At 30.1% G+C, this 13,302-nt stretch overlaps 1 protein-coding gene across 1 annotated transcript; it reads left to right on the top strand.

The window, feature by feature from the left end:
• The first annotated feature begins 3,049 nt into the window (after positions 1-3,049).
• LOC111042641 lies at positions 3,050-6,002 on the top strand. Its single transcript, XM_022327327.1, has 5 exons — positions 3,050-3,468; positions 3,562-3,820; positions 4,040-4,224; positions 4,292-4,529; positions 4,608-6,002. Exons 1-5 carry the CDS (start codon positions 3,286-3,288, stop codon positions 5,726-5,728), a joined length of 1,986 nt encoding a protein of 661 aa, XP_022183019.1. The 5' UTR covers positions 3,050-3,285; the 3' UTR covers positions 5,729-6,002.
• The last annotated feature ends 7,300 nt before the right edge of the window (positions 6,003-13,302 follow it).

Below are 13,302 nucleotides of genomic sequence, written 5' to 3'. Positions count from 1 at the left end.
AAAGGCTTTAGACTTCACTACTTGAGTAAATGTAAATAAATGTGTAATGATTATAGACTAAAAAATAATCATAATATTAAATATAGATACATAGATATCCATGCCTAATGATTTCCGAAAACTAGAAGGAATATAATATTATGTAAAATTGCAATATATCATTACGTATTATTTATATCCTAGATTGTTTTTTTTTATAGTGTACATTTGTAATTGAACTTTTTTCCCGCCAAATGTATTTCTTTAGTAAATTTAAAATTACAAAAGAATTAAGTTTAAATCGAATAACTTTATAATTCACCTTTTTACGGTGAACATTATGCACCGAAAATTGTGTGTAAAATATACTTATTTTAATTAATTAATTAATTTCCAAATTATTCGCTGTATATTTCTTATGGGTGGAATTTTTGTTTGGGTTTCGAGTTGTTACAACGTCTTTGGAACGACGATAACACGTTATCACTAACATCGCTTATAAAGAAATAAATTACAGAGTTATCAGATGCCGCCGCTGTCATTAGCTTATTACTACAGCTCGGCCATATTTGACTAGATCGTCCTCTATCTGTACATTTTTTTTTACAATATATGACTACAACAAAAAAAATACATAATTATTTAAACAAACATAGCAAACATAACAAATATAAGTACCTGTTACTTTTATAGAATAAAAAAAAATACACAACACAAGTTTTAATACATTTTAAAATATAATAATTTTTAGTTAATCAGATTCAACTTACTTTAATCCAATGTTTAATATCTCTTGTTGCATAAATAGTGTTTAGGGGATTTTGAGTCACCTGGTGCACTTCGATATCAGATATGCATATCTATGATGAAGAAGTGTCTTACTTATTTTATAAGGGCCTTTGAATTTAGGTGAAAATTGTTTACAAGTATATACCAGGCATAGTGTCAACGTTCCTAACCATTATATAGTCACCTACTTCATACCTAGAAGCTACTTGTTATGAGCTGGCCCATCCGAATATTGCCTTGAGCATTGATCCTGGACTTTGTTAAGTCACGGGGGTTACCATCAACACCACACGCTTCACTAACTGCATCTAGATAAAGTCTTATATAATCATTTTGTTCACCAACTTGGTCAATGCCAAATAAAGTTTGCTAGGTGTATTTTGTATTGAGTGATTAATCGTGTTATTTACTGCAAATTTAATTTTATATAGATATTCATTCCAATCATTATTATGCTCATGCATTAACTTAGATAACATTACTGCTAGTCCCCTGTTATATCTTTTTACTTGACCATTCGATGATGCTGAACCTACTACAACCTTTATATGTTTAATATCATGAATTTGGAAAAAGTCTTGGAATATCTCTGAGTGGAATCAAAATCCTCGGTCAGATATAATTTTAAAAGGTTTACTGTAACATTTAAAATATTGAGACAGTTTTGAACAAGTTTCTTTTGCTGCTACGCTGGAACAGGATATAAAGTTAAGAATTTACTGAATGCGTCGAATATAACCAAAATATGTTTAAATCGACCTTTAGTTTGGTTAATGGGGCCAAATTGATTAATATGTATAGTTTGAAATGGTTTATTCCCTTTATCAATCAAGTTTAACAATCCTTCGCTCTTACCTTCTTTTGGGGAAAATATGATGCATTTAAGACAACTACTTGTATATTTTTTAACGCATTCAATTAACTTTGGGAACCAGTATATTTGTTTAATCAATTCAATTGTTTCGTCTTCACCTACGTGGCAGATTTCATCATGACAAGACCCTTGTTCACACATATCAGCTGGAACGTAGAATAGTAACCGATCATTACTCTTACGGTATACAAGTCTTATTACGAAGTTCGAATAACGGGTGTTCTGAATTCTCAAGATATTCAAAAATTGATTTAATATCTGGGTCAGTTCTCTGTTTAATGGCAAGAGTTTAATTGAACGTTCAAGCCTCTAACACCATTACCTGCCTACAACGACTTAGCGCATCAACGCAGGTAAATTGAGTCCGAGATAAGTTTGGTACATTTTTAAAGCGATAAATTGAGTCCTGGGAAAAAGCAGGTAGTAGGTAAGTCGAGTCCCGGGAAAAAAAATGCTAGTAAATAAATATTATTTATATAAGGATATAATATTTAGATTTATATAGATTAAAAATATTATAAATACAAATTAACCAAAAAAATAAAAAAATAAATGCCTTGGTAAAAACTTCAAACTTGATTTAATAAACTCAAATCGGGTTATAAGTTTATAACATTAAGACTAATAATGAAATAGTCCAGATAATATCGTGCATTCATATCATAGTAAGATACCGTCATATACGTATATATATACGTATAGTATTTACATACGATCAAGCCCTTACTTATCGGTATCTTAATTGCGTTTAATCAAAGGTCGACAAAGTTATCGACTTTTATTGACTGTGAATGCTTTGGTGTTGTTAAGAGTGTATCGTTGGGGAAAAATATAATTATATAATTGATAATTATTATTTCAAAATAAATAGTTAATGAATGTCCACAAATCACAAATAATGTTAGCAAATTTAAAATGCATATAATTCGTTTTTCCCTGCGTCTCAAATTACCAACTACCCTATTTTTCCCGTTACTCAACTTACCTACTACCTATTTTTTCCTGGGACTCAATTTACCGAGTTAGGGTCATTTGGGACTCAATTTACCAAGCCCGGCATCAACATGCTGCATGCGTGACCCTGGGCGGTGTTCAATATCCAGGGTTGGGCAGTATCTTCGATACAAGTATCTAAGATACGTATCTTAGATACATTTGTATCTTGTATCTTGTATCTCGATACAATTATGTGAAGTATCGAGTATCTTGTATCGCGATACATTTTTAGTCAATGTATCGAGTATTTCTTGAATTAATTTAATCGAAAGATACTAGATACATTAATGCGATACTTTGAAAAATTAATTGTTTACGATTATTTTTACTCGTCAGAAACCACTTTTGAAAAGTTAGTGGTGTAATGGTTGTATATAAAATATAAATATATAATATTATGTTACACGCGTACTTTGAATTGGACTTTACGTCTGTAAGACTGTACCTTATTTTTCTACTATGTAATAGTACCTACACCTTTCGCGATAAAGTAGGTAATGAACACGATAAAATTAGTAGATTAGATTTTTACACAAACACTGCCGGCTACACACCTGGTGTTCTGCAGACTGTGAGTCACTATGTGACGATCGTTTGCCTTTATTATACTGAGTACTGAGTCAGATTGTATGTAATATAATATTAATATGTCTGAAATTACAAATAATTTGTTTATTCCTCTCATTTTGGATGGAAAATATTTCAAAATAAAAAAACTACCGACAATGGAAAATGAAAATATCAAAGCAGAATGTGTTCTCTGCAATGATGACAAAAAAGAATATAGCGGCACATTAAGATCCACTTCTAATTTTCGCCTTCATATCAAGGTAAATTTATTAATTATTAATATTTATTATTTATTATTTATTTATTACTTTATTAGTATTTATTAATTATTATAATGTTATTTTATATTTCAGAGAATTCACAGTAATGTTCTAGAAGAATTTGAGAATTATATTAAATCTACTGTTAACGAACGTCGTGGTACAAAAAGAAAATTAAATGATTCAAACCCAAACATGCATAAACAACAGAAATTAAATTTGTATTTTAGCGATCATCAAAAAAACGAGTCCAAACAAAAAACGTTTGATACAAATATTGTAAATTATGTTGTTTGTAGCATGAAGCCATTATCAACGGTTGAAGACGAACATTTTATAAAGATGATTAAAGGTTAGTATATTAAGCATTGACATATTGTATTTCAGTATTTGTATAGTTATTTTTTCACGGTACCATTTTTAATATTATGTTAATTATATTTTATGTAAATGGTTATTTATTTTAAATGTAATTTATTTTATGGCCTTCATATATTGTTTACCAGTCCAGAAAATTAATCCTATAAGGCTATAACTCATAACTTTTTGTTTCTTTCTAATAATTCAATAGATATTGATGGTACTTTAAAAATATTTTCGAGAAGAACATTAAGCCGTCGCATTCTAGAAAATTACACATTTATTTGTGAAAAATTAAAAAATGTTTTTGAATCTGATCCAAGACCTAGTGTATGTACAACAGCTGATATTTGGTCATCAAAACACAAATCATTTATGGGAGTCACAGCACATTGGGTACATTTTATTTTTATTTTAGTATATAAACTAATACATTTACTATGATATTTATAATATATTTTAGATTGATGAAAACACATTAACTCGTTTAAGTTGTGTATTAGCCTGCAGGCGATTTCGTGGCTCTCACACATATGACAAAATTGCTGAATTGCTACATGAAATAATATGCGAGTTTTCAATTGAAAGAGAACAGCTGATTTCAACTGTTACCGACAACGGTTCAAATTTTGTAAAAGCATTTAAAGATTTTGGTTGTGAAATAGATTGGAATTTCCAAATTGATGATTTAGAATTCAATGGTATGAAAAAATATATAAATATATTATACATGGTGTACCTATGGTTTTTGTTTTAATTAAATTGTTTTGAATTTGTAGATGATAGAGAAAATGCAGACGAAGAAGAAAGTACTGATGACGATGTGGCTACATTTGAAAGTATCGATGTAGATGACACCATGACACAAGAAACTGAAATTTTTTTGCCTCATCATTTACGCTGTGCAAGTCACACATTGAGTCTTATTGCGACTACAGATTTTAACAAAATTCTAAAAGGGACTCCAGCATCTAGAATCAACCATTCTGTTATGGGTAAATGTACAACACTCTGGAATTTGTCACGAAGACCAAAATCTTCAGAAATCATCCATACTATATTAAATTGTTCACTGAAATATCCATGTCCTACTCGGTGGAACTCTCTTTATGACGGTATTACACAGCTTTTGAAATACAAAGATAAATTAAATTTAGTGTTAAAAGAATTAAATGTTAAGTATAGTTTCAAAGATATAGATTTTGAATATTTAGAGGAATTAGCTGCGTTATTAAAGCCTATTGCTGGTGCCTTAGACTTTTTGCAGAGTGAGAATCAATGTTATTACGGTCAGCTTTTACCCACATTATTTTCACTTAAAACTAGACTAGAAATGTTAAAAGAAAAAAATTTTCGCCATTTAGCTAATATGATAACACCATTGGTTAATTCTTTAATAAAACGATTTAGCGATTTTTTTGAATTATCTCCCAGTATAAATGAAGCTATTTTAGCAACTTGTTTTCATCCATGTTATAAATTAAGATGGATCTCTAATGAATATGACCACGAAAAAAATAGAATTCAAAACCTATGTATAAATGCTGCAGAATATATTTTTAATAATGATATTACTAATAACTCAAATTCTAGCGATGAAGATGACGACAATTTTATTGTTTATTCATCGCAACCAGAAGCTAAAACCATTAAAAAAGCTGATCTGGAAGTAGTTACTTTTTTTAATGATAAGGCTAAATCGTTAAATATTCTAAACAATTATCAAATTATAAAAAAACTTTTTATTAGATTTAATACCAGCTTATGCTCCTCAGCACCCGTAGAACGAATGTTTTCCATGGCAGTATTTATTAATAATCCTACCAGAAATAAATTATTCGATATAACGTTTGAAAAACTTGTATTTTTAAAAGGAAACAAAGATAAATTAACTATATAAATGAATGATGTTATGTTACTATTACTTTTGAAATTTTTTTAATGTATACTATTGAACTTAAATTTTTATTAATAATACTAAAATTCTTTTTATTATTTATATAATTCAATACGACAATACCAAGTAAATATAATTTTTAATGTAGAATTATTATTATTTAATTGTTATGTAATCGTATTGTGGTTATTTTTGGTAGAATCGTAGACGATAACAAGATTACGTAATGTCGTAATTGATTTATTTTATTTTGTTTTATTATTAATGTATTATACTATTATTATTACTGAAAGTGTCATTGTTTTTTATTTTATTTTTCATTCTAATTACTTAATGAAGTGGCCATACCCACAATAATAAACATAATTTTTAAAAATCCAGTGACTAATTTTATTAAAATGTATTGAGTATCGAGTATCGAGTATCTTCTATCGCGATAGTCCAAAGCCAAGTATCGAGTATCTAGTATCGCGATACTCTAGAGCCAAGTATCGAGAATCTAGTATCTCGATACTCCAAATCCAGGTATCTAGTATCTACTATCTCGATACTGATTTTTGAGTATCTTGCCCATCCCTGTCAATATCATATGAATAGTTTGAAGGAACATGGCCCATCTAGCTATACGTGGGTTTATGTCCTTTCGCTGTAGTGTTAACGTTACACTGCTACAATCAGTCACTATTTTGAAATGTATCCCTAATACATATACATGAAAGCGCTTAATAGCATTAATAATAGCTAACATTTCAAGTTCATAGCTGTGATAGCGTGACTCGGTTTCTGTAGTCTTATGATTTTAATAAAATGTGGGATGAAAATTGTCATCCTGTTTCTGAAGTAGAATAGCACCATACTCATAACTACTAGCGTCACAGTGAAGTTCTGTACTCTCTTTTGGATCATAAATAGCTAATAAAGGCTGTGCTCCCGACTTTTCCTTAATAGAATCAAATTATCTTAACTGTTCTTCTCCAAACTCAAACATAATTACTTTTTTAAGTAGGGTGTAAAGAGGTCTAGCAATGATAGCAAAATTTGGAATAAAGCGTCGAAAATAAGATGCTAAGTTTATACAACTCTGAAGCTTCCTATTATTTTCTGGAACTGGGTAATTCTGAATGACACAAATATTCTTAGGATTTGGTTGGATACCAAATAGACTTATACTATATCCAAGATAAACTACTTGGTTTTTAAGAAACCCACTTTTATCCAAACGTACCTCAAGTTGTCTACTTCGCATAACACATAAAATCTTGGCAAGCAAATCTAAATGCTCCTCAATGGACTCAGTGGCGATCATAATGTCATAAAAATACACAATTATTTCCTTTTTTTCGAATGAATTCACTAAATATGTCTTGAATAAAGACTGAAACACGAGGGACCTGTAGCCAAACCAAAGGGCATTTTTAAGAATTCAAATTGACCAAGGGTGTTATGATTGAAGTGTACTTTATAGAATCATTAGCAATGTTAACATGATGATATCCATCCTTGAGGTCCAAACAAGTGAAATATTTTTTTAGATTTTATTATATTATACATTCTAAGTCTAAAGAATGTTCATACATATTTCGTACAATATTCTTGTACCATTCATTAGATTTTACACTACATTTAAATTTACGATAGTTGCTTATTTTAGTACCAAACTGTGCGGAGGTAAACCGCTTAAATGTAAACTATCCAACAATTCAGTAGGAAACAGAAAATGATCACAGTCTTTTGACACTGTGTTTAAACTTATAAATGTTTTTTCTTACCCTAGCAACATATTAACGATAGCATTATTTATTTTATCACAGTGTTCATTTTTAGGGGCAAGAATAGAATATTGTGAAAATATAGAAACATTTTCTAAATTAAAAATAATACCTCTAAATATGTGTTTTATATATCACTTGATAATAATGATGGTTTAATTTCAATTGAATATTCGTCTGTGTCAGGATTTATAAGTGGGTATTGAACATTTCCAATTTCTAACAGAAATTTAGAAAATTCAATTTCATTTTCGTTTACTCGCATATTTCTTATCAGTTTTAAGCGGGTTTTAAGCAGCAGGTACTTTGCATAAAAAAAACAGCGATTAATGTTTTAGCTAGGCGTTTAGGGATATTAGAATGCTATAAAATAGGTGCAAAAACCACATTTTTAGATCCAAGATTTAAAAAGATAGGATTTGGGTTAGTGGGTTATGCAAATAATACGGAGAAATGTATAACAGATGAAATTAATTCTATAATGAAAAATACTCAAGAGATCGAAACATTTAATTTGTCGATCAGCGGAGAACCTAATTTATTATGGGAATACTTTGATAGTAAAGTTTCTCAAATTAGAACAACCTTATCAACTGGAATCTCGGCTTCTCTCTTAATACGGCAATATTTAGAAATGCCCTTTTTAAATCGAACAAAAAGCCCGTACAACTTTTGGAAACAACACAAAAATACATTTCCTGAACTTTATTCGCTCCAATTAAAATATTTATGTGTTCAAACGAATTCTGTTCCGTCAGAACGCGTGTTTTCAAAAACTGGATAAATAACGAACGACCGTTGGAACAGGCTTCACCCCCAAAAATTTAGATTATATTGTATTTTTAAATAGTAATGTAAATTTAAATTTATAAATAAACAGTTTTAATTAATATTTTTCTTCTCAATGCAATAACGATGATAATAAAGGTGGTTTATCAACAGCTCGAAAACATCTTTATCACAAAAACATACAAAAAATGTTAACGGTGAGTATATTAAAAACCCAATATTTTTCATTAATATTAGGTGAGTTTACTGATAAGTCTTCCATCAAACACTTGGCTTTGGTTGTTCGAATTTTTGACACAGAGACGTTTACAGTAACAGATCAATTTTTAGAACTCATACAAATCAGCAATGCTACTGCATTGAGTGTATTAAATGCTGTAGTATCATTTTTCAATAAAAATAACATTCCATTCAAAGAAAACTTAATTGGCTTTGCTGCGGATGGGGCCAATACCATGTTTGGAGATAGACATTCGGTTTAAACTTTATTGGAAGATGCTGTACCAAATATTTTTGTAGCTAAATGTATTTGCTACTCTCTTGCATTGTGTGCTAGTTATGCATGTGAAAAAATTCCCATTGAAGTACAGATATTAGTTTGTGATATGTGTACTTACTTAAAATACAGTTTTAAGCGTCAATAAGAGTTTATGGAATTTCAAAGTGTTATCCTGTGTGAATATAGTTTTGGAACTGTAATCATATGCTCACATATGATAATTGTATATATTATTTACTTATTCAATAAAATGAATAACGGTCGAGTTGTCGCACTTAGAAAGTCGCTAAAAATCCAATAAATACCATTAATCACTGATAAAAGGAACGATTCGCATTATTTGGTCACGTAGAAACTCACTCATATTTGTGACCATCTGTCGCCATTTGTATGATATGTTTCTTACGAAGCCGGATACAATGGATGGTCCAATTAAGGTCTCTATCACTAAGGATAACGGTAAATCTTTAGAAACACGGAGGCCTTTGATGGGACCGCCTGCGAATCACCTCTCATCAGTGCATGAGCACCTCTCACACAATCCAACAACTTCTCACGAGTGCAGGCGCACCACGAAAATAGATTGACAACCTCTAGACCGAATTCTACGAGCGACAACTGGACTCCTTTTATAATAATCAGTGTGTTTCTTTCTTTATTTTTATTTGAGTAATTTAAATAATTAATTTGTGTCACCTAATATTCCTATTGCATAATCCAGAGATAGCTACGAGTCAGGTAAGACATATTAAAATATAAAATATAGTATTGTTGACGGCATTATATTAAATTATATGTGCATGCATTTACATTTATATCATAGAGTGTATTTGATCAAATTCTCGAATACACGACCTCGAGAGGCCTCCGACAATCAGGAGGAAGGTAGTAACGTAAATTTAGATCATTTTAAGTACCTATTAATATCGGCAGACGTCGTATTATATTTATGGTGATTCTCCATATTATTTTATTCTTATTAATTTTTCGTTTATTCGATTTCGACAAAAATCTTAATTAGATAATAACTATAAATTTCCAGACATAGATTTTAACAACATCTCCTCAGATTGGATAAACAAACTAAATAAAGATAAATTAATTACTGAATTGTCAAGAAGACAATTAATAACATCTGGTCTAGTTCCAGATCTAAAAAGTAGGCTCCACAAATATCTAAAAGGGGAATCCACAAACGACGATTTCGAAAAATTAATAGACAATATAACATTCATCTCAGAACCAAGAAGTAACTCCATTGATAACACAATCAAAAACAATAATATGACTGATAATAAGAAACCCTATTTTAAACTAACAAATTTCTCAGGCTCAATTTCCGATAATATTGACTCATTTTTAAAAAAATACAATAGAGCGGCCATCATTAATGGTTGGTCAGAATCCGAAAAGGCTCAATACATCCCTGTTTTTTTAGAAGGCTCTGCTCTTATGTTTTATGATAACATTGTAGATAGTGGGGAAGATATCAAATGGACTGACTTAGAAAAAAAACTTAGAATAGAATTTGAACCAATCGTTCAAAACGATATGCTCCGTTTAATGTTAGAAAAAACGAAAAAAATTACCAGATGAACCTACAGTTTCATACATTAACGAGGCTGAATCTTTATGTAGGCGTATTGATAGTAGTATGTCTCAGGAAGAAATAGTTTAGCAATATCATGAAAGGCTTAAACCCCGCCATAACTCGATATATAGGTATAATGAGTAACGAAAACCTATCAGAATTAAGAAGTAATGTACGTAAGTACGAAATGATTGAATTCATGACTGAAGGTGAGAAACCTAAATCTCCATTTGACTATGAAACAGAAATAATAAAATACAAAATTCAACAAATAAACACAAATAAAAATGTAAATGAGAATGAAATTGACAAATTACGCAATGAAATAAAAGATTTAAAGACAATGTTCAGTCAACTTTTAAATAATGATGAATATAAACTACTTCAGGATAATATAAAACAAAACATTTTTATGAACTTAATAAAAATTTAAATCAAAATGATTTTAATAACCAACAGTGGCACACGCAAATGCCACAACCATATAACGTAAATTCACCATATAACAATACACCCTATTGGAACGTAGGCCCAACACATTACAACCAGCCATATTTTCCACAAACTCCAACAAATAAATCAATCCGCATATAAAAATGAAGTCCCAATACTCAAAAAAAGATGCTCAATTTGCTCTAAAATAAACCATTCAGAAGAAAAATGCTTTTTCAAAAATAAACTAAACCCAACCACTTGTCAAATTTGTAATAAATCCGGACACATGGCCATAAATTGTAATTTGTACGTCAATAAATCAAAAAACTAAATATCAGGTTAAACATAGCTGACAATTGTTCACCTTTTATTACAGCATCTCATGTACAAAAAATTAATGAAATTAACTCTACACCCGATGCTCTTTTCATTGAGGCCAAATTTAATAACACCACCTTACCAATAACAATTGATACAGGCGCGAATATATGCTGCATTAGACAAGAACTATTACCAAATAATTATATAATAACACCTACCGCGGTACAACTGTCAGGACCCGATAATAAACCATTATGCGTAGCGGGTATAAGTAAAATACAAATACAAATTAACAATAATTACTTCGATATAAATACACTCGTTGTAAAAAATTTATCTAGCACAATTATACTTGGGAATGATTTTCTAATAAAAAATATTAAATAATATCTTAAACAACAATATAAATGTCCAACTAAAAATTAATAATACAAACGCATTAAATTGTATAAATAATACTAACAATATTAAGGAAATAGAAGGTAGCATATTTAACTGCCCAGATACTTTTTCAATAGCTCACTGCATATCTTCCGACCACAAAATGAACAGAGGAATAACAAACTTAATATGCAAAGTATATGGTAATACTGGACCACAACTCTCATTACAGAAAATAAATGTAGGAAGCACCATACCTATAAGAAACAATAATAAAAGAATCACATCATCATAAACCCAAATACGAAGATCTAAAAGCTTCGATACATAACCTAAAACTTCAAGCTATAAGATCCAACATTTCAAAAATTGCTATGCCCAACCTTGACTCAGAACCACATAAATTCAACTGGCCCATGGTAAAGCAGTTAATATACTCAGAATTTCAAAATACTAATATCGACGTACACGTATATTATAAAGATAAAAAAGATACAATATACAAATCAAAATAATACACTGACACAATTAATAATATTCATACACATTGCGATAATAATAATAATAATAATAATGATAAGAAACTGAAACAAAAATAATTGATGCACAAAATATAACCGGAAACACAACCTATAATACATTTTCTAAATATAAACCAGGAGAAAACGTTCTCAGTGATGGGAATTGTGGACTCCATGCCGTCTGTAATGCATAAAATGACAATAAAAAAAATAAAATAACCTAAATTCTAGAAATTTTAGGGCTAAACGAATAACCAAACTATTGGTGCTCTGGTGAAGAATTAGCCGCAATAGCACATTATTACAACCATGACACTTCTATATATAATGATAACGACAATACGGGTATAATATATGGAGACGGTAATAGATCGCCCATAGTATTATATAATGTTAACAAAAATACTCACTGGATCCCGGGTACGGTGACATCAAAAAAATCCAATAAAATACCGACAATTATCTTACAAACACATAAATTAAGTATTAGAGACACGAAGAACGATAACAAAGATACAATTAATAACATACGAATAATCTCAAACGACAAGGTTATAAAAAAAGGTAACAACATAAAAATCATCCCTAAAATAACGGCTTCCCTGCAATGTCTAGACGCGGCGTCTAGACACGATAGAAAGCAGCATCCCAACCCATTGTTCATTGTTCTCAAGACCCAAAAGGACCATCGCATCCAGAATCAATAGAAATTACCTCTAATAAACAAATCAAACAAACCGACTTCCAAATAAAAAACATTACGGTTACAAATGCAATAAATAAAGTCACAAAACGATTTCTAAAAGATCCCGAAGATACACCTGTCTCGATTTCACCTAAATTAAACATAATAGAACACAACAAAGTCATTCAGTTACTAAATGAATATGTACATATTTTCTCAACAGATACCTCTAACATAAAAGCCGCTAATGTACAACCTTGCGAAATCAAAATGAAACCGAATTATAAAGAACCAAAATTTAATGCGCCCCATAGAGTATCACCACAACAGAGACAAGAATTAGAAATTCAAATTAACAAACTATTAAAGGCAAATATACTAAAATCAGTAATCTCAAAATTTACCGCACCGGCATTCCTTGAAAAGAAAAAAGAGATAGGCTCATATCGTTTAGTTGTATCTTACAAAGAACTTAATGACAGAGTAGAATGTGATCAATATCCAATACCTCGTACTGCAGACTTACTCAGAACTTTAGAAGGGTCAAAATGCTTCAGTTCTTTGGATTTATACTCAGGTTTTTTTC

The sequence above is a fragment of the Myzus persicae genome, unplaced genomic scaffold (genome assembly GCF_001856785.1).
Source record: "Myzus persicae strain clone G006 unplaced genomic scaffold, MPER_G0061.0, whole genome shotgun sequence".
Lineage (NCBI taxonomy): Eukaryota > Metazoa > Arthropoda > Insecta > Hemiptera > Aphididae > Myzus > Myzus persicae.
This window is presented reverse-complemented; position numbering and strand designations above follow the sequence as displayed.

Excerpts from the sequence above, each read along its gene's own strand:
- LOC111042641 (XM_022327327.1), top strand. The coding sequence starts at position 3,286 with ATGTCTGAAATTACAAATAATTTGTTTATTCCTCTCATTTTGGATGGA. Across the intron at positions 3,469-3,561 it reads ATTTTCGCCTTCATATCAAG|AGAATTCACAGTAATGTTCT; the intron begins GTAAATTTATTA and ends TTTATATTTCAG. Across the intron at positions 3,821-4,039 it reads TTTTATAAAGATGATTAAAG|ATATTGATGGTACTTTAAAA; the intron begins GTTAGTATATTA and ends ATAATTCAATAG.